This window comes from Nerophis lumbriciformis, linkage group LG32 (assembly GCF_033978685.3).
Source record: "Nerophis lumbriciformis linkage group LG32, RoL_Nlum_v2.1, whole genome shotgun sequence".
NCBI lineage: Eukaryota > Metazoa > Chordata > Actinopteri > Syngnathiformes > Syngnathidae > Nerophis > Nerophis lumbriciformis.
The window spans coordinates 11,706,519-11,729,212 of NC_084579.2; the positions used below are offsets into that span (position 1 = coordinate 11,706,519).

At 38.4% G+C, this 22,694-nt stretch overlaps 1 protein-coding gene across 1 annotated transcript in view; it reads left to right on the plus strand.

Moving 5' to 3' along the window:
• Window positions 1–390: 390 nt before the first annotated feature.
• The window catches only part of ermp1 (endoplasmic reticulum metallopeptidase 1), a 40,692-nt gene continuing 18,388 nt past the window's right edge, over window positions 391–22,694 (plus strand). The window contains exons 1-5 of the mRNA XM_061927114.1: window positions 391–739; window positions 11,071–11,375; window positions 18,556–18,683; window positions 18,763–18,868; window positions 18,964–19,110. Coding sequence (XP_061783098.1) covers window positions 459–739; window positions 11,071–11,375; window positions 18,556–18,683; window positions 18,763–18,868; window positions 18,964–19,110 — 967 coding nt within the window. The 5' untranslated portion in view covers window positions 391–458. The remainder of the gene's footprint in view (window positions 740–11,070; window positions 11,376–18,555; window positions 18,684–18,762; window positions 18,869–18,963; window positions 19,111–22,694) is intronic.

The window sequence follows — 22,694 nt, forward strand, 5'->3', positions numbered from 1 at the left end:
AGTACAAAACAGCGCCAGGGGTTAAAAATTCAAAGTAACTAAAATGGAATGCAAAAAATGTATATATAAAATAAACAAAGTGCAAAGCTATAGGCTCACTCAATTTCAGTACATAACTTAAATTTGGAACACAGCATCATCATTTTCACAGCTTTTTGGTTGTTAGAGGTAGAGAGTGTTTTAATGTAAAGTTCTAATTCTTTTTTAAAGTCACAAAAGACAGGTCGGGTATTGAGAAACTTGCATTTATGAATATAAAACTCAGCCAATAGAATAATGAGGAACAAGGTTTGCTCTTATTTGCGTTTTTCCCCTTTTTATGACGCACTACGGAGGCCCGCCCACTATGATGAAGTTTTGTCCCTCCTCTCCTTCCGTCGACCCGTTCAGGAAGGGGGCAAAGAAAGCAGCGACGCCTGGGAGCGACGCTCGCAAGCTGATGTGCCGCTGGCTTTAAAATGGAAAGCGACACCACTGTCCGGAGAATAAAACCATCGTCGCTCGGGACACATAATAGCTATGCGGTGGCCGCGGGGCACCGATACGCCGGGGACTACAACGGCTGGGGCGAGGACGAGCCGAAGAGGAAGCCCGACGTGAGCTTGTACCTGCTCAGAGAGGGTCTGGCAACCTCCCTGGTCTGCTTGTTTATTTTGCTGCTGTGGGCTCTGGTTCAGTTGTCGCTCCAGCATCTCGTCATAGGGAGGCCGGGCGGAGAGTTCAACGCGGACAGAGCGAGGTGAGTTACCCGCCTGAAAGACACTCTCATGCCGCCTCGACCTATATGGCGTGGCGGCTAACGGCCCCCCATAGCGGCACCGGGCAGCTAACCTTTCCTCCAGTTTTACCCACCAAGAAACCATGACGTGATTCTTGAAACCCTACCTCACCTGCAAGGTAAACGGAAGTCGTTAAAGTGACAGTTGAGGACGTACAAGTTTGTTTTGGCCACTTTTTGGTTGCTTAACAACACTGTAGATACAGGTGTACCTAATGTTGTGGCTTATAGGTTGTTAAAAAAGCACTGTAGATACAGGTGTACCTAATGTTGTGGCTTATAGGTTGCTAAACAACACTGTAGATACAGGTGTACCTAATGTTGTGGCTTATAGGTTGCTAAACAACACTGTAGATACAGGTGTACCTAATGTTGTGGCGTATAGGTTGTTAAACAATGCAGATACAGGTGTACCTAATGTTGTGGCTTATAGGTTGCTAAACAACACTGTAGATACAGGTGTACCTAATGTTGTGGCGTATAGGTTGCTAAACAACACTGTAGATACAGGTGTACCTAATGTTGTGGCGTATAGGTTGCTAAACAACACTGTAGATACAGGTGTACCTAATGTTGTGGCGTATAGGTTGTTAAACAATGCAGACACAGGTGTACCTAATGTTGTGGCTTATAGGTTGCTAAACAACACTGTAGATACAGGTGTACCTAATGTTGTGGCGTATAGGTTGCAAAATAACACTGTAGATACAGGTGTACCTAATGTTGTGGCTTAGATTGCTAAACAACACTGTAGATACAGGTGTACCTAATGTTGTGGCTTAGGTTGCTAAACAACACTGTAGATACAGGTGTACCTAATGTTGTGGCGTATAGGTTGCTAAACAATGCAGATACAGGTGTACCTAATGTTGTGGCTTATAGGTTGTTAAAAAAAACACTGTAGATACAGGTGTACCTAATGTTGTGGCGTATAGGTTGCTAAACAATGCAGATACAGGTGTACCTAATGTTGTGGCTTATAGGTTGCTAAACAATGCAGATATTGGTGTACCTAATGTTGTGGCTTATAGGTTGCTAAACAACACTGTAGATACAGGTGTACCTACTGTTGTGGCTTAGATTGCTAAACAACACTGTAGATACAGGTGTACCTAATGTTGTGGCTTAGGTTGCTAAACAACACTGTAGATACAGGTGTACCTAATGTTGTGGCGTATAGGTTGCTAAACAATGCAGATACAGGTGTACCTAATGTTGTGGCTTATAGGTTGCTAAACAACACTAGATACAGGTGTACCTAATGTTGTGGTGTATAGGTTGCTAAACAATGCAGATACAGGTGTACCTAATGTTGTGGCTTATAGATTTCTAAACAATGCAGATACAGGTGTACCTAATGTTGTGGCTTATAGGTTGCTAAAAAAAACACTGTAGACACAGGTGTACCTAATGTTGTGGCTTATAGGTTGTTAAAAAAACACTGTAGATACAGGTGTAACTAATGTTGTGGCGTATAGGTTGCTAAACAATGCAGATACAGGTGTACCTAATGTTGTGGCGTATAGGTTGCTAAACAACACTGTAGATACAGGTGTACCTAATGTTGTGGCTTATAGGTTGCTAAACAACACTCCAGATACAGGTTTACCTAATGTTGTGGCTTATAGGTTGCTAAACAACACTGTAGATACAGGTGTACCTAATTTTGTGGTGTATAGGTTGTTAAATAACACTGTAGATACAGGTGTTCCAAATGTTGTGGCTTATAGGTTGCTAAACAACAATGCAGATACAGGTGTACCTAATGTTGTGGCTTATAGGTTGCTAAACAATGCAGAAACAGGTGTACCTAATGTTGTGGCTTATAGTTTGTTAAAAAAACACTGTAGATACAGGTGTACCTAATGTTGTGACTTATAAGTTGTTAAAAAAACACTGTCGATACAGGTGTACCTAATGTTGTGGCTTTTATGTTGCTAAACAACAAACCAAGGACTCTAGAAAGAGGTTCCGCAGCCTCCGAAGCAGAACCTCCAGATTCTGTAACAGCTTCTTCCCTCAGGCGGTAAGACTCTTGAACACATCATAATTATCCCCTCAACTCCCCCCAAAATGGATTAACTCGCTGGAATAAAAAAGACAATATAACATACATACATAAACGTGGATGCATGTGGAAAAGTGCAATATATTTATCTGTACAGTAATCTATTTATTTATTTATATATGCACCTTACTGCTTTTTTTATCCTGCACTACCATGAGCTTAAGTAACGAAATTTCGTTCTTATCTGTACTGTAACGTTCAAAATTTGAATGACAATAAAAAGGAAGTCTAGCCTATTCTATGTAGATACAGGTGTACCTAATGTAGTGGCGTATAGGTTGCTAAACAATGCAGATACAGGCGTACGTAATGTTGTGGCCTATAGCTTGCTAAACAATGCAGATACAGGTGTACCTAATGTTGTGGCTTATAGGTTGTTAAACAACACTGTAGATACAGGTGTACTTAATGTTGTGACTTATAGGTTGTTAAAAAACACTAGATACAGGTGTACCTAATGTTGTGGCTTATAGGTTGCTAAACAATGCAGAAACAAGTGTACTTAATGTTGTGGCTTATAGGTTGTTAAAAAACACTAAATACAGGTGTACTTAATGTTGTGGCCTATAGGTTGCTAAACAATGCAGATACAGGTGTACCTAATGTTGTGGCTTATAGGTTGTTAAAAAACGCTGTAGATACAGGTGTACCAAATGTTGTGGCTTATAGGTTGCTAAACAACACTGTAGATACAGGTGTACCTAATGTTGTGGCGTATAGGTTGTTAAAACAATGCAGATACAGGTGTACCTAATGTTGTGGCTTATAGGTTGCTAAACAATACTGTAGATACAGGTGTACCTATTGTTGTGGCGTATAGGTTGCTAAACAATGCAGATACAAGTGTACCTAATTTTGTGGCTTATAGGTTGCTAAACTACACTGTAGATACAGGTGTACCTAATGTTGTGGCTTATAGGTTGCTAAACAACACTGTAGACACAGGTGTACCTAATTCAATTCCAAAATCCACAATGTCCGATAGAGTTCTAAAACGTTATGACAGACCACCCCAAAAAAAGGAATGAAATTTTACAGTTTTTTTACAGAACGGAACACTCAACATGTAGATTAAAATAAAGAAAATGGGATTTACAATATGAACTATGATCAATAAAACACTGAATATTAACAAAATATGAACCTGGCTCCTCTTTTACTTCTCAGACCAGCTACTCAATAGACATCTTTTACAATCAAGCAAAACACAACAAAAATGTAAAAAAAACAACAGCAAAATACGAATGCAAAGTGTAATAAACACCTACAATATGATATATTATCACTTTTATGCAGAACTTTGTTGGCAAAATCTGCATCCGCATCTGTTTCTGACACACACGTTTCGGGCTGTCTGAAAACCTTTAATGGGCCGCATTTTGCCCAGATACAGGTGTACCTAATGTTGTGGCTTATAGCTTGTTAAACAAGCAGCGAGCTGACAAACTACAACAATTACAAACATAACATTAATTATGGTATTATCTTTGCAAATTGTGCAGGTATACCTAATATTGCCTTTACAGCTCTTTATTATCCCTCCATCAGAGGTGTCCAAACTTTTTCCACTGGGGGCCACTCACTGAAAAATGAAAGCATTCGGGGGCCATTGTGATATTTTTCTTTTTCCAAACAATACAATATTTATTGTAGCCATTAAGGCTCTCCTCAGTTTAGGAATAGGAATAGGGTCTCAGTCATGTCAAGTCATATGTAAACGCTGAAATATCTATGATATTTTATGCCATTTTTTTTTCGCAAATGAAAACCCGGTTTGGTATGGCAAAAACACAAAATATGCAATATTTCTCCCCCCAAAATTTCACAATGGAATATTTGGTGTGAAGTAATTGGAGCCTTAAACAAATAAAGAATGTACATAAACATTGCATTTGATTTATTATTATGTTTTATAACAATGCGTTTAGAAAAATATACTTAAGGGCCCAGGGATCCAAAAGGCATCCACTCTAAAGTGTTAAAAATAAGTCATATATAAATATATATATTTTTATTGACCTTTAATGCTTAAATATGTAAATTAACTTTAGATCTATCTGTTGATTATCCATTTTAATTTTTTTGAGCAGTCACAGTTTAAAAAAAACAGACTAAAGGGCTAGGGGATTCAAAAGGCACCCACTCATAAAAGTGTTAAAAGTCATATATCAATAAATAATATTTTTACGAAATAAATCTAAACCAACTTAAGATGTATCCGTCAATTATGCGCTTTTATTATTTTTTGAGTAATGACATTTTTAAAGTAAAAAAATGCATGACAAAAATAGCTCTGTGCCACACTTTGGACACCACTGCCTTACAAGAAAGCAAATTAACAAACAAAAAAATAAATCCAACAACATTACAGACATCCATTGACACTTAACATTTTTTGATATGATGTCATTTGCTTTCAAATGCTATGAATTAAGTAAGCAGGCTTTGAAATGATGGCAGTGTAAAAAACAAACAAACCTCTTTTCAGGAGCAACGAGGATTATGGCAGTCAGATGTTGAAAGTTCTGACCCGAGGGATTAGGAGGTCATTTTGGCCGCTTTCTTTATTAAAAAAAAAAGCAGACGAGCTCGTGTTTGATTAAAGTGTCCAAGCCAGGGATGTCCCGATCCAGGTTTTTGCACTTCTGATCCGATACCGATATTGTTTTTGCACTTCCGATCCGATACCGATACTGACCGATACTGGCCTATCCGAGCATGTATTGAAGTTTAAAGTTATTTAGCCTACTTAGTTGTCAGAATCATGTTGAAAAGGGTTTTAGTACTCTTGATAACAACTAGCCAGCTGAATTAGGGGGGTTTGAATAATACACAATGGTTGGTAACAAGAAACTGACCTGTTTATTCAAGGATAAACACAAAATAGACAATATTATACATGACAAACAGAAATGGCATCATTGAACTAGGGCTGGGCGACATGGCCTTTTTTTAATATTGCGATATTTTAAGGCCATGTCACGATACACGATATATATGTGGATATGTTTAGTCCATGTCACGATACACCATATATATGTGGATATTTTGCCTTAGCCTTGAATGAACACTTGATGCATATAATCACAGCAGTATGATGATTCTATGTGTCTACATTAAAACATTCTTCTTCATACTGCAATCATATATGCTACTTTTAAACTTTCATGCAGAGAAGGAAATCACAACTAAAAAAATCACTATTTTTTTCATATGGTGTTGATCTGGAAATGTTTGCCTCGGCATTTTGATGGTGTGGACGTGTGGCACTGAATGGAGATAAGCGTCTCGACAGACGTTACAATATTTGAACAATGATGACGAAAACTGTTTTCAAACTGTTTTCTCTGTCGTGTCCGTGTGTCGAAAATTGTTATGCGCTTATTTTTTTATTTGATTTTGTGCGTGGCATAGATTTGCCGTGCGCAATTGCACAAGCGCGCACCTTAGAGGGAGCGTTGGTCACACGGCTGCGCTAGCATCACAGCTAACGTTAGCCATGCTACCTCTCTGCTCGGGGAGGGCGTATACGTATGTGACGTATGTCGTGACAATATGTGACGTATGTCGTGACAGTATGTGACGTATGACGTGACAGTATGTGACGTATGACGTGACAGTATGTGACGTATGACGTGACAGTATGTGACGTATGTCGTGACAGTATGTGACGTATGTCGTGACAGTATGTGGCGTATGTCGTGACAGTATGTGACGTATGACGTGACAGTATGTGACGTATGTCGTGACAGTATGTGACGTATGCCGTGACAGTTTGTGACGTGTGTAAGAAGGTGCGCTTGCTGTCTGTGAGAGGAAGACACAGGAAAGAGTGAGAAGAGCCTGTCGTGTAATGCCAGCAGCTAAAAGCAACTGCGTGAGAATCCACAGACCTGTGGATGTGTTGAAGGTGTGCTGGAAAATGCGGAACGTAAATTAGGGAGCAGCAGAAAAGTGGAATGTATTATTTAGATAGGTGCGCTGGAAAACACGGACGGGAGTTTTTTTTAAAACTGGATGTGGATCGGCATTTTCCCCTGCCTTGCCGATACGCATTTTTTGTCAAATATCGGCGGCCGATCCGATCCAAATATCGGATCGGGACATCCCTAGTCCAAGCATGCGAGCGCATTAATGGGGAAGTGGAATGGCGCACGTTGTCAGGGTGTACAGTAGTACCTCAATTTACGTTTTATAGCAAATGATCAAAAAAAACATCTCGATACTCAGTAGTAGCACCTCAGTTTACGAGCTTGATTGGTTCTGTTAAGGAGCTCCTAACTTGAAACTCACTCCCACTGAAATTAATTGAAATCAATTCAATGGCTGACCCCCCCCCCCCCCCCCCATTCACAATTTTAACATGTAACATGCCTTTTAAAATGATATGCTAACTGTTTGGTAAGAAATAGTGTATAGAATTAATAAAATATATTGTACGACAAACAACTACAGTAATTTTTTGTGGTAATGTAATAATACTGTAAAAGTCTACTCACCATTATTACATTATCTCCTCCCTGCTGTTTCTCCGCCAAACACCATCCGCAGCTTTTCCATATTTTCATGGATACATGTCCGCTCTTTAAATATTTTAACATCCTATGCTGGTCTTTGACTCATTATTCTTCTGTATGGTGCAGACAAGCAGTGATACGCTCAAATTGGTCATGTTTTTGATTATTTATTTTTTTAATACAATAAATATCCACTTCTTCCCAGAACTGTCCTTTGCACCCACTTTCTTCCTTTCCATGCTTGGAAAAACATTAAAGTTATGTTCATCCATAGCTATAAGCTAATGTTAGAGAATGAGACCAGATTTTTAAGGCGGACCTTACGGGGTTCTGACATTTGCTACGCCAACTAATGGTGGGCATGTTTCTAACTCAATTTTTTGCTTGTAACTTAAAGCATAGCAATTATCTCAGAGACAAACAGCTCTTATCTCAAAACACTCTTAAGTTGAGGTACCAATGTTCGTTAATAGCCATCTCTTGGATTTTGCTGCACATTTGACAATGTGTTGGCTGTGGGGCTGCAACGATTTATCGATTAAATCAATTAATTCAAACAGCAGTAAATATATTTTATCCAAAATAAATTAATTTGTTTAATACTACTTCATAAATATATATATCAAGTTTTAATTATATTTTGGGAGAAAAGGCCGGCTTGTTTACATAACTCTTGTGAGTAGAGATGTCCGATAATATCGGGCTGCCGATATTATCGGCCGATAAATGCTTTAAAATGTAATATCAGAAATGATCGGTATCGGTTTCAGAAAGTAAAATTTCTGACTTTTTAAAACGCCGCTGTACGGAGTGGTACACTGACGTAGGGAGAAGTACAGAGCGCCAATAAACCTTAAAGGCACTGCCTTTGCGTGCCGGCCTAATCACGTAATACCTACGGCTTTTCACACACACAAGTGAATGCAAGCATACTTGGTCAACAGCCATACAGGTCACACTGAGGGTGGCCGTATAAACAACTTTAACACTGTTACAAATATGCGCCACACAGTGAACCCACACCAAACAAGAATGACAAACACATTTCGGGAGAACATACGCACCGTAACACAACATAAACACATCAGAACAAATACCCAGAACCCCTTGCAGCACTAACTCTTGCGGGACGCTACAATATACACCCCCCGCTACCCTCTACCCCCACCCACCTCAACCTCCTCATGCTCTCTCAGGGAGAGCATGTCCCAAATTCCAAGCTGCTGTTTTGAGGCATGTTCAAAAAAAAAAAAAAGTGCCATTTTGGCATTTTTTTCCATAACTTGAGTTGATTTATTTAACATCCCCGCTGGATGTTTAATGCATCCAGCGGGGCATCACAACAAAATTAGGCATAATAATGTGTTAATTACACAACTGTATGTATCGGTATCGGTTGATATCGGAATCGGTAATTAAGAGTTGGAAAATATCGGATATCGTCAAAAAAGCCATTATCGGACATCTCTACTTGTGAGGTTTTTTTTTTGAGAGAGAGGAAGACCAATAAAGTAGAAACGCACAAACATCCTTTTTAAATTTTTTAATATACAAGCAATTAAACCAATCTAAATAGCGACACACACATTTCAGTAGCAAGGTTACTGACAGAAACCACTCAAAAGATGAATGCATGCTTTCAATGGGAAAGAGTAGCGCCATCTGGTGGATTGTAAAAAAAAGCTTTGATTTATATTCTGTTGTTTCGATTGTTTAATGCATGGAATGCCTGTAACCTTAAATACACAAACATCGTTTCTGCACGACCACTGCAATAGAGCGGACATGAGAGCGGTGGTGTGAGTGCCGTTATTTATGTGGCAGCGAACAGCTGATATATTTTTATTATTTAATTAATGCACACATGTTAAAAGTGCAATTTCAGTGTCGATGATTTTGCATTTATTAGAAAAACAGAATGAAGGTTGAAAAAAACGTTTCTTTAAGCAATTTACCTTAATATACGTACTAAGGCTAAAAAGTGTGTTCTATCCCATTACTGGATTAATTGAACAAACTAGTTAATTGTTTACTCGATTACTAAAATAATTAATAGCTGCAGCCTTAGTTGGCTGTGCTAATATTCTTCTGACACCACATGGTGCCGCTGTCATTAATTTGGTTTGATTCAGATTTCTTGGTCCCCGCTGGGGAAATTTAAACAATATTTAAACAATAGACATTACACATCACGAACAAAAATAACAAAAAGACATCATACATGACCAACACATTTATAGGTTTGTCAATCAATCAATTCTTAAAGGGGAACATTATCACAATTTCAGAAGGGTTAAAACCATTAAAAATCAGTTCCCAGTGGCTTATTTTATTTTTCGAAGTTTTTTTCAAAATTTTACCCATCACGCAATATCCCTAAAAAAAGCTTCAAAGTGCCTGATTTTAACCATCGTTATATACACCCGTCCATTTTCCTGTGACGTCACACAGTGATGCCAACACAAACAAACATGACGCATAGAACAGCAAGCTATAGCGACATTAGCTCGGATTCAGACTCGGATTTCAGCGGCTTAAGCGATTCAACAGATTATGCATGTATTGAAACGGATGGTTGTAGTGTGGAGGCAGGTAGTGAAAACGAAATTGAAGAAAAAACTGAAGCTATTGAGCCATATCGGTTTGAACCGTATGCAAGCAAAACCGACGAAAACGACACGACAGCCAGCGACACGGGACAAAGCGAGGACGAATTCGGCGATCGCCTTCTAACCAACGATTGGTATGTGTTTGTTTGGCATTAAAGGAAACTAACAACTATGAACTAGGTTTACAGCATATGAAATACATTTGGCAACAACATGCACTTTGAGAGTGCAGACAACCCAATTTTCATCAATTAATTAATATATTCTGTAGACATACCCTCATCCGCGCTCTTTTCCTGAAAGCTGATCTGTCCAGTTTTGGAGTTGATGTCAGCAGGCCAGGGAAGCTACGGTCGATATTCTTCTCTTGATCATCTTCGGCGGCATAAGGGACGGTGTGAGCCAAGACATCCAGGGGGTTTAGCTCGCTCATCTGCGGGAACAAACTGCCGCCATTGCTTGCTGTGCTACCGAGGACCTTTGTCCCTGAATTGCTCACACACTCCGGCAGATTCAATGGTGGTCTGGCGGCAGATTTCTTTGACTTTATCGTTGGAAATGCATCTGCTTTGAGTGTCGCAGGATATCCACACATTCTTGCCATCTCTGTCGTAGCATAGCTTTCGTCGGTAAAGTGTGCGGAACAAACGTCCAATTTCTTGCCACTTTTGCATCTTTGGGCCACTGGTGCAACTTGAATCCGTCCCTGTTCGTGTTGTTACACCCTCCGACAACACACCGACGAGGCATGATGTCTCCAAGGTACGGAAAACAGTCGAAAAAATGGAAAATAACAGAGCTGATTTGACTCGGTGTTTGAGAAAATGGCGGATTGCTTTCCGATAACGTCATCGCTCCGAGTGCGAATAATAGAAAGGCGTTTAATTCGCCAAAATTCACCCATTTAGGGTTCGGAAATCGGTTAAAAAAATATATGGTCTTTTTTCTGCAACATCAAGGTATATATTGACGCTTACATAGGTCTGGTGATCATGTTCCCCTTTAAAGTAAATCCGTAAATCGGATTGACTTGAAATTTGTCAGACGGTTTGATTGGCAGAATCTAAAGGTCACCATCTTATAAATGTCTCCATGCAGGTGGCACCTGGAGCGCATCACCAGCGTCGGGCCTCGGCCGACGGGCAGCCATGAGAACGAGGTCCTGACGGTGACCTATCTGCTGGAGGAAATTGACAAGATACGCCAGGAGACGGTGCAGGGCACGCATTGGATCACCGTGGACGTGCAGAGGCCCACGGGCTCTTTCTCCATCGACTTCCTGGGCGGCTTCACCAGCTACTATGACCGCGTCACCAACGTGGTCGTGCGTCTGGAGCCGAAGGGCGGCGCGGAGCATCTGATGCTGGCCAACTGTCACTTTGACACTGTGGCCAACAGTCCAGGTATTACAAAAAACACCCCTTTGCCCCTTAAATGACATTTTTTTATATTTTATATTAGGATGTAGGCATGGGCGATATGGCCTAAAGATAAAATCCCTGATTTGTTCACAAAAAATTGGATTTACGATTTCAAAAACAAGTTTTTTTTTAATTGGATCAAAAAGGAGTAGTTTGAAATGACACTGCCTACACTGCATCTTACTCTTAACAACATTTTGATTTGTATAATAAATTGTACTTTTAATTAAATATTTGTCAAATAATTAAATGAAGAGCTTCCCTTGGGAAGCAATACTTCTGCTTGAATTACAGATGTCCGATAATATCGGACTGCCGATAATATCGGCCGATAAATGCTTTAAAATGTAATATTGGAAATTATCGGTATCGGTTTCAAAAAGTTAAATTTATGACTTTTTAAAACGCCACTGTACGGAGTGGTACACGGACGTAGGGAGAAGTACAGAGCGCCAATAAACCTTAAAGGCACTGCCTTTGCGTGCCGGCCCAATCACACAATATCTACGGCTTTTCACACACACAAGTGAATGCCATGCATACTTGGTCAACAGCCATACAGGTCACACTGAGGGTGGCCGTATAAACAACTTTAACACTGTTACAAATATGTGCCACACTGTGAACCCACACCAAACAAGAATGACAAACACATTTCGGGAGAACATCCGCACCGTAACACAACATAAACACAACAGAACAAATACCCAGAACCCCTTGCAGCACTAACTCTTCTGGGACGCTACAATATACACCCGCCGCTACCTCAACCACCCCCCAATCCCGCCCACCTCAACCTCCTCATGCTCTCTCAGGAAGAGCATGTCCCAAATTCCAAGCTGCTGATTTGAGGCATGTTAAAAAAAAAAAATGCACTTTGTGACTTCAATAATAAATATGGCAGTGCCATGTTGGCATTTTTTTCCATAACTTGAGTTGATTTATTTTGGAGAACCTTGTTACATTGTTTAATGCATCCAGCGGGGCATCACAACAAAATTAGGCATAATAATGTGTTAATTCCACGACTGTATATATCGGTATCGGTTGATATCGGAATCGGTAATTAAGAGTAGGACAATATCGGGATATCGGCAAAAAAGCCATTATCGGACATCTCTAGCTTGAATAGAATAATTCTGTTAACAAAAATGTAGCATTGCACACAAATAAACAATCTCCAAAAGGGAGATAAATAAAGAGCGAGCTTCTGTCTTGAATAACATATTTTATAACATATTAATAAAAATGTTGCATTATACAGTACAGGCCAGAAGTTTGGACACTCCTTCTCATTTCAATGCGTTTCCTTTAATTTCATGACTATTTACATTGTAGATTGTCACTGAAGGCATCAAAACTATGACACCTGTGAAGTGAAACCCCTTTCAGGTGACTACCTCTTGAAGCTCATTGAGAGAATGCCAAAAGTGTGCAAAGCAGTAATCAAAGCAAAGAGTGGCTATTTTGAAAGAAAACAAATAGAATATAAAACATGTTTTCAGTTATTTTACCTTTTTTTGTTAAGTACATAACTCCACATGTGTTCATTCATAGTTTTGATGCCTACAATGTAAATAGTCGTGAAAATAAAGAAAACCCATTGAATGAGAAGGTGTGTCCAAACTTTTGGCCTGTACTGTACATTGTATCCAAATAAATAATGAAGTAAAACATCGAGAGGACTGTAGTTTGTTTCAGTAAGTGGAATAAGTAAACGCAGCCGTTTTTATTCACACATAAATGGTAAATGGGTTATACTTCTATAGCACTTTTCTACCGTCAAGGTACTCAAAGCGCTTTGACACTATTACCACATTCACACACACATTCACACACTGATGGCGGGAGCTGCCATGCAAGGCCCTAACCACCACCCATCAGGAGCAAGGGTGAAGTGTCTTGCTCAAGGACACAACGGACGTGATGAGGTTGGTAGAAGGTGGGGATCGAACCGGGAACCCTCAGGTTGCTGGCACGGCCACTCTCCCAACTGCGCCACGCCGTCTCCATCTTGGCGGTGTGCTGAGCAATTGCTTTAGTGGTCGCTCTCCACATACAAAAAAAACTCTAATATATCTATAAAAGCGATATATCGCCCAGGCCTATTCAGATGTGCTGATTGATCTGCCACCAACCCGTAGTAAGTCTTTCATTGCCGAACACAAACGCAGATCCCCTTTGGCTGACAAGATTTATTTATTTATGAATTTAGTCCCCCGTATGGTAAAGAACATAATGTCTTGGCTGTCTTGAGTTTCCAATAATTTCTACAACTCTTATTTTTTTGTGATAGAGTGATTGGAGCACATACTTGTTGGTCACAAAAAACATTCATGAAGTTTGGTTCTTTTATGAATTTATTATGGGTCTACTGAAAATGTGAGCAAATGTGCTGGGTCAAAAGTATACATACAGCAATGTTAATATTTGCTTACATGTCCCTTGGCAAGTTTCACTGCAATAAGGCGCTTTTGGTAGCCACCCACAAGCTTCTGGCAAGATTCTGCTTGAATTTTTGACCACTCCTCTTGACAAAATTGGTGGAGTTCAGCTAAATTTGTTGGTTTTCTGACATGGACTTGTTTCTTCAGCATTGCCCACACGTTTAGGGAAGACCTTAATTCTAGCCTGATTTAGCCATTCCTTTACCACTTTTGACGTGTGTTTGAGGTCATTGTCCTGTTGGAACACCCAACTGCGCCCAAGACCCAACCTCCGGGCTGATGATTTTAGGTTGTCCTGAAGAATTTGGAGGTAATCCTCCTTTTTCATTGTCCCATTTACTCTCTGTAAAGCACCAGTTCCATTTTGAGCAAAACAGGCCCAGAGCATAATACTACCACCACCATGCTTGACGGTAGGGATAGTGTTCCTGAGATTAAAGACCTCACCTTTTCTCCTGCAAACATATTGCTGGGTATTGCGGCCAAACAGCTAAATTTTTTGTTTCATCTGACATCACATGGACAAAGTGTAACTAACATGGATCACTAATGCAACTACTGCCATTTTGTGGAGTTCATATAAAAATAATTTTTTTACAGACACATGCCAATGTATTTGTTTTTGGTAGACAAGCACCTCGTGATCACAGATAATCAAGAGCTGTTATTTTGAGCATTTCCTGTTAACGTTATCATAAAACAACTTAGCAGGTACAAGTGTATGTCAGTAGTTTGTGCATGTGGTGAGGAAGGGTATGTGCCAAGTCCTGTTCCACTACTTAACGGTTCACACAACTGGGTGAAAACGCTTCTCTCCAAGTGAGAGTTTTGTGGGTGTGCATAAACAAAAATACTTCATAAAGGAACCATAATTGGTGTAAACCATAACCCATTCCAGATGAGCTCAGCAATATGTGAAAAGTGGACGGGTTTCACTCAATAACTGTTATGATTAGAGCGACATTGTTTTTGTGGGTGTGGCGCGCTGCTTGGAGGGGATATGAGAAAATGTGGTAATTTATCAAAAATAGTTCTTGGCAAACGAAAAAAATGGAAGGAATTTTAGGGTCAATAGGTTGCCTCAAGGCTCTCTGAGAGGGAAGTAGGAAGACAAAAAGTGAGTGCATCCCTCATCACATCGCGATTCAAATTTAGTGACTTCACATCAGATTATTTATAAAATTATTTTTTAAAAGCGTATTCTACAATTTTTTCGGCCCTATATTAGACTTTAAAGCATAAAAATGGCTACATTAACTAAAAAGTATCCATACCACACTAGTAGTGGCCACTACAATAGACCAAACCACTGTCCAGTGTCATGGCCACTGATTGGCTAAGCATCAGGAAGCACTACTATATTGGATTAAAAAAAGTGTAAAGGGGACTAAAGGGTGTTAGTCTATGTCGAGAGGGCTCTCGTAATGTTGAAAAACATATAGAAGTTCAAACTGTTTTTTATGCTCTTGCTTTGAAAATATTTGATTTTATAATTGATTCCTACTCCGCGGAAATGTCTGGAACCCATTCAACAGCGATAAACGAGGGACGACTGCACATTGGGACCTCGACTTTTGAACCCCTTATTGTACGAACTTTGTACAACGGCGTGGCGAAGTTGGGAGAGTGGCCGTGCCAGCAATCTGAGGGTTACTGGTTCAATCCCCACCTTCTACCATCCTAGACATGTCCGTTGTGTCCTTGAGCAAGACACTTCACCCTTGCTCCTGATGGGTCTGGTTAGCGCCGTGCATGGCAGCTCCCGCCATCAGTGTGTGTGTGTGTGTGTGTGTGTGTGTGTGTGTGTGTGTGTGTGTGTGTGTGTGTGTGTGTGTGTGTGTGTGTGTGTGTGTGTGTGTGAATGGGTGAATGTGGAAAATAGTGTCAAAGCTTTGAGTTCCTTAAAAAGGTAGAAAAGCGCTATACAAGTACAACCCATTTACCATTTTCATTTTACGAAACAAATATGATTTGGTGCACGAACCATGACTCAGTGTACAAACGTTTCACCCTCTCTTAAAGTGGATTTTTTTTTTATTCCTAATCCTTGTAGCGACCTGGCTAATAAATTAAGGAGTTTTTGTGATTTTAAATTGAGTGCACCACAGGGCTAGTGACACTGTGTGTGCGTATGGGCAGGACGGCTGCAAATGAGGACACTTCAGCTAGTTTTTGTTTCGGCTTTGGTTTTAAATTGAAAGTTGATCCATCACCCCCTTATGTTTGTTTGAAATACAGTATTGTGTGTGTGCAAAGTGTACAAACCTTTACTAAAATATGGACTTTTGCCGAGACTGGAACCCATTATTCATGTTTACATTGTTTCTTATGGAGGAATTTGCTTCAATACACACCTTTCTTCTCATGACCCCTTTTCAAGAATCAATTAGGTTTGTAAATCCGAGGTTCCACAATAGTCCAAAGCCATGCGGCCTAGCTCAAAATGTCACAGTGTGAGTTGGCATTCATGTTTCCTTTCAATGAACCACAGTTCCCCAGAGACCGGAGCGCACTCATGCAGCCCCACACCACGATGCTAGTACCACGTGTTGTTTCCAGCTATTTAGACAATAAATCCTGTGTGGTGATGTTAAACCAATACTGCTGTACACGCTGCACACTGACTACTCTAAAGTCGCAATGAAGCGCCTAATTTTCCAACTCTTCTCTTCTAAATTGAAAGGCGCTTGGTTGTATGTGTAGCAAATTTGGGGGGAGGTGTGGAGGATTAAAGTGGCTCACATGAGGGGCCGACAGACATTAAACCTTCAATCCACAAAGCTGCAGCACATGATTTTGACCATTTTTAAACCATTTCTTCCCCCTTCGCAATTTTGCCCTGTTTTACTCTTAGGCTCTCTGTATCACATGCCCACTGCTTTTCCTCTCATGGTTTCTTTTTTCCTCCTTTCTTCCCTTACAATCATCACACAATGCAACAGGAGCTGGAGCTCAACCAGGTTGGCGCATTCCTGGGATATTTTCCCACACGACATCCTCCCTTTTATTGCCGTGTTTTGTGTATTATTTGTGCTGGGTGACTGTAAACATCCCTTTCAATATACAGCACTGTAGTACAGTATGTTATAGGCGTAGAACATAATGGTAACATTTTAGCTTTGTGTTATAGGTGACATAGCAAATTAGTATACTACCTAATCATATTTTTTATTAACTCTTTTTATATATGTAGAAAGCAAATTAGTGTAATACCTATATGTATATTCTACTAATAACTTTTGTTTAATATGCTGACAGCAAATAAAAAACTACTTTGGACACCCCTTTACTTTAGAAGGATTTCATAGAAGGATATTATAGAGACGTGTAATTTAAGAAGCGTAATTTAAAAAAAAAAAAATATATATATATATATAATTGCCATATTATTATGTTTTTATTATTTTTCCTTTTTGAAATGAATTTTTATTGTGATATATTTATAAAAATATTTGTTCAAATAATTTACAATTAAATATGTATTATATATAATAATTGTAATATATTCATTATCAATAATACATATTTTGACATTCTACACTTCATCGAAATAAATTCTCAAATTGTATATAAATGTGCTCAAAATAAAATAGAACTGAACGATCATTTATGTACTGTATATTATAACATATATTTAAAAAATTCTCATTATTTTCATTTTTGGAGTTACTTTTATTGTGATATGATTTTAACATAACTTGTATGATTAAATGTTTATTTATGTTATTTAATATATTAATATTTCTATTTATAATTTTTTTAAATGAAATGTATTCCGGTAATCATTACTATTAAATATTTAATATACATTTAATTAAATATTTTTATTTCTACATTTCATTAAATAAGTATTACATTGTATATATCGGTAGATTAACTCTCATTGAAATAAAAAAATATATAAATAACATGTATTCACTCAATGACTTCTCAATATTAATGTTAGTTTAAAAAAAATGTTTTTTAGTTTTGAATTGACCTTTTATTGTGATAATTTTAGTAAGTTATTACAATTAAATATTTGTTTTATTTGTATTAATTTTAGAATATTAATACTATATTTATATTATTTTTAATATTATATTCATTATTAATATAAATTATTTTAGTATTTATAGTTCATTAAAACAATTTGTTAAATGTTATACATTACAGGCCAAACGTTTGGACACGCCTTCTCATTCACAACACAACTGATGGTCCCAACCCCATCGACAAAGCAAGAAATTCCACTAATCAACCCTGATAAGGCACACCTGTAGAGTGAAAACCATTTCAGGCGACTACCTCTTGAAGCTCATCGAGAGGATGCCAAGAGTGTGCAAAGCATAGTGTGGCTATTTTGAAGAAACTACAATATAAACATGTTTTCAGTTATTTCACCTTTTTTTGTTAAGTACATAACTCCACATGTGTTCATTCATAGTTTTGATGTCTTTAGTGACAATCTACAATGTAAATAGTCATGAAAATAAAGAAAATGCATTGAATGAGAAGGTGTGTCCAAACTTTTGGCTTGTACTGTATAGATTTGCTCTCATTGAGAGAGAAATGTTTAAGTATAACTGACATTTATGTTCTCCATTATAATATATGACCTGGTAGATAATCATATGATAATGACATGTTAATTGAAAGTTACCAAATATGATTCCTATTTCTTAGTTTAATAACATTTTGTTTATGTTTTTGACCCCTATGTCCTGTCTTTTAAGGGGCGAGTGATGACGCTGTGAGCTGCGCCGTCATGCTGGAAGTCCTCTACTCTCTGGCCAACCAGTCGACTCCTTTCCAACACGGCGTCATCTTCCTCTTTAATGGCGCAGAAGAAAACGTCCTGCAGGTAACAAAGCTGTTTGTCTGGCATTTTATTTACATTGCATGTTCACGAGATTTAAGACATTTTTTTTTGTCTCCCTTAGGCTAGTCATGGTTTCATCACTCAGCACCCTTGGGCCAAACAAGTGAGAGCCTTCATTAACCTGGAGGCAGCAGGTGTCGGGGGAAAGGAGGTTGTTTTCCAGACAGGTATAGTACCATTTGTTCAGAGTAATATCATAATAAGAGTAGCAAATCTTGCTATACGTAATATCTACAAGAAGCCATGTGTTTTGTCCCAACAGGTCCAGAGAATCCATGGCTGGTCCAGGCGTACGTCCAAGCTGCCAAACACCCCTTTGCCTCCGTGGTGGGCCAGGAGGTCTTTCAGAGCGGCGTCATCCCCTCAGACACCGACTTCCGCATCTATAGGGACTTCGGTAACATCCCAGGTAACATAAAGGAAGTAGCTAACTTTTGTCAGGGATCCTTCAGGCGCACATTCTTACATTTTCATTTATTTGCTAGCCATTTAAAAAATGCTTGAACCTATTGCTGAGTTCCAATACTTTAATTTTAATTTTTTTTGGTAAAAGAAAACTAATACAAACGTGCTCCATTGGGAAAATGAGTAATAGCACTGGAGACCTCTGATGCCTATCTGTTTTATCCAGTGCTTTCATGCTTTCATTTCTATTTTTATCTATGTTTCTGTTTTATCTAGTGTTTTTCATGTTTTAATTTCTATTTAAATTTTTTATTTATATTCTAACTTTCAAATTTTTATTTTTTTAATAATTTGTAGCACTTTGAGATTTTAACAAATGTAAAGTGCGTTACAAATGTAATGTAATTCATTATTATTATTTATTATGAATGTAAATACAAATGACAAAAGTAAACACTACATCAAAATAAATAATTAAACAAATATATTATTATATTTTCATTAAATATGTATTTTTTTATAATACTGTTACTACTAATATCACTACAATTTGATAACTTTTCTTTCTCCATTATTTCTGTAGGTGTTTTAAAAAAAGCCTTAAAAAATGACCCTGAACGTGTTATGTAGGAATCTTGGTTTTATGTAATCAGGGTTTTGCCTTGATGTAACTGAATGTGGTGCACCGCCACGACAAAATCATTGCCGCCATACTTTGAAAATAAGGGTTATTTTTACGTAAAACCAAAGTAAAGTAATATAATGTATTGTAACGTCCAGACGAAGTCACACAGTCTGACGTTATTTTTAACTTTTATTGCCAATCTTAACAATCGAGCCATACTTTGAAAACAAGGTTTTTTTTACGTAAAACCAAAGTAAAGTAATATAATGTATTGTAGCCTCCAGATGAAGTCACACAAACTCTGACGCTATTTTTTATATTTTATTGCCAATCTTATTATAACAATCGAGCCATACTTTGAAAACAAGTTTTTTTTTACGTCAAACCAAATGTAAAGTAATATAATGTATTGTAGCCTCCAGACGAAGTCACACAAAGTCTGACGCTATTTGTATCTTTTATTGCCAATCTTATTATAACAATCGAGCCACACTTTCAAAACAAGGTTTTTTTACGTAAAACCGAAGTAAACTAATATAATGTATTGTAGCCTCCAGACGAAGTCACACAAAGTCTGACGCTATTTTTAAATGATAAATGATAAATGGGTTGTACTTGTATAGCGCTTTTCTACCTTCAAGGTACTCAAAGCGCTTTGACACTACTTCCACATTTACCCATTCACTCACACATTCACACACTGATGGAGGGAGCTGCCATGCAAGGCGCTAACCAGCACCCATCAGGAGCAAGGGTGAAGTGTCTTGCTCAGGACACAACAGACATGACGAGGTTGTAGCCTCCAGACAAAGTCACACAAAGTCTGACGCTATTTTTATCTTTTATTGCCAATCTTATTATAACAATCGAGCCATACTTTGAAAACAAAGTTTTTTTTTACGTAAAACCAAAGTAAAGTTATATAATGTATTGTAGGCTCCAGACGAAGCCACACAAAGTCTGACGCTATTTTAACTTTTATTGCCAATTTTACTATAACAATCTGCAAAATTCCAACATGTTTTACCTCCCGTGCAAACATTTTCGTTTTAGTGCTTCCCCAGACACACAGCAACACTTCCTCATTCTCTGCCAATCCGCTGTCAGGAATGGACGGTGTGTTTGAGATGGTGGGAAAAATAAACATCAAATCCACACCACACAAGCATAAAACATTACCACCAGCAGGTCGTTACAGTATGAATGGATATATATATATAGCCTATTATTTGTGCACTATTGACAAGTGATTCACCGAAAACTTGGCCACCGAAAAAAAGACTTTAATCACCGAAAACAGCGCTGCCGAAACCGGATGTAAACAAGGCGCACGCGATAGTCAGCATGTCTGCGATGTGGATGTAACTTTAATATATCACAGATATACCCTCGTACAGGGGTCTAAAATAATATTTAGAGGACAGTGGTGGCTTTTAAGGAGAGAAGGTCCAACTCGGGGACATCGAAGGACAAAAGTAGAGTCTCTAAACACAAGTACAGCCTATAATAACACCAGAAAAAGATGCTAGATTTGTTGCTAGTCGTTTTTAAGGATGTCAGTAGTCTCTAGACCAGGGGTGTCAAACTCATTATATTTCGGGGGCTGCATGGTGGAAAATCTATTTGAGTTCAGTCTATTTATTTATATAGCACATTTAAAAACAACCCCAGTTGGCCAAAGTGCTGTACAGACAAAAGAAACAAAAAAAGGGAACGTAGTGTCACATTTACATTGTAACACAGAAGGATGAATAAAACAATATACCTTAAAAGAAGTGCAGAATATATCACCGAAAATGTAATAAATAAATAAAAAATGTATAAAACAATAAATAAAAATGACCAAGATATCCTGCCTAATGGGATTTGAACGCCAGGGAGTAGAAATATGTTTTTAACCTAGATTTAAATTGTCTCAGAGACTGGGAGGATCTAATAGATAGTGGAAGATTGTTCCGCAGTAGGGGCTCTGCCACTGAGAAGGCTCTATGTCCTCGGGTTTTGAATCAGCCAGGAGGAGCTGGTCTGAAGACCTCAGGGTCCTGCTGGGGCTACTTTGTGTAAGCATTTAAAAACAATAAGTACAATTTTAAAATAAACTCTTAAAGTAACTGGAAGCCAATGAAGGGAGGCGAGTACAGGGGTATTGTGCTCACGTCGTTTGGTTTTGGTTAAAAGACGAGCAGCAGAATTCTGCGAGCGCTGCAGCCGCTGGAGAGAGCCCTGATCCAGGCCTACGTACAAAGAATTACAGTAATCCAGGCGTGACGTCACTAATGCACGGACAGCTCTTTCAAAGTCAGTCTGTGGAAGATACTGTAGCTGAAAGAAGCTAGATTTAATGACAGCGCTACTTTGTTTGTGCAGCTTAAGCAAGCTGTCAAAAATAACTCCAAGGCTCCTTGCTGATGTGTGGCAATATGAGGACAGAGGACCAATCAATTCCCACGCAGGCCGGACTGGTAAAATCATGGCATTAAAATGTAAAAATAAAGACAACTTCAGATTGTTTTCTCTGTCTTACTTTGGCCAAAAATAGAACAAGCACATTCTGAAAATGTACACATTACAAATAATCCTCAAGGCAAAACACTTCAAGTTTGTTGGAAATTCTGATGAAATAAATGGTGCAGTTTCCGACAAAACCCATGAAAAACACAATCAGCTCAGACTATGTCTGTGTTTTTACAAAGCCAATAAACTTGAATTGAAGCACTTCCGGTTTAGCATTCTCATGCTGGCAGTTCACCATTAAAAACGTTTCAAAAAGCAATCGAGTGTTTTCTCAATCCGCCGCATTGGTGAAATCCGCAACTGCCACAACACATTCATTTATCATCATTAAAATATAACATTTTTAGTTTTTTTGCATTTATAATATAAACAAAACATAACTGCTATTTGATGTGTCAGTGTTATTTGTAAAATTATTTTAAAAAAGCAATGTGAAATCCAGTAATTAA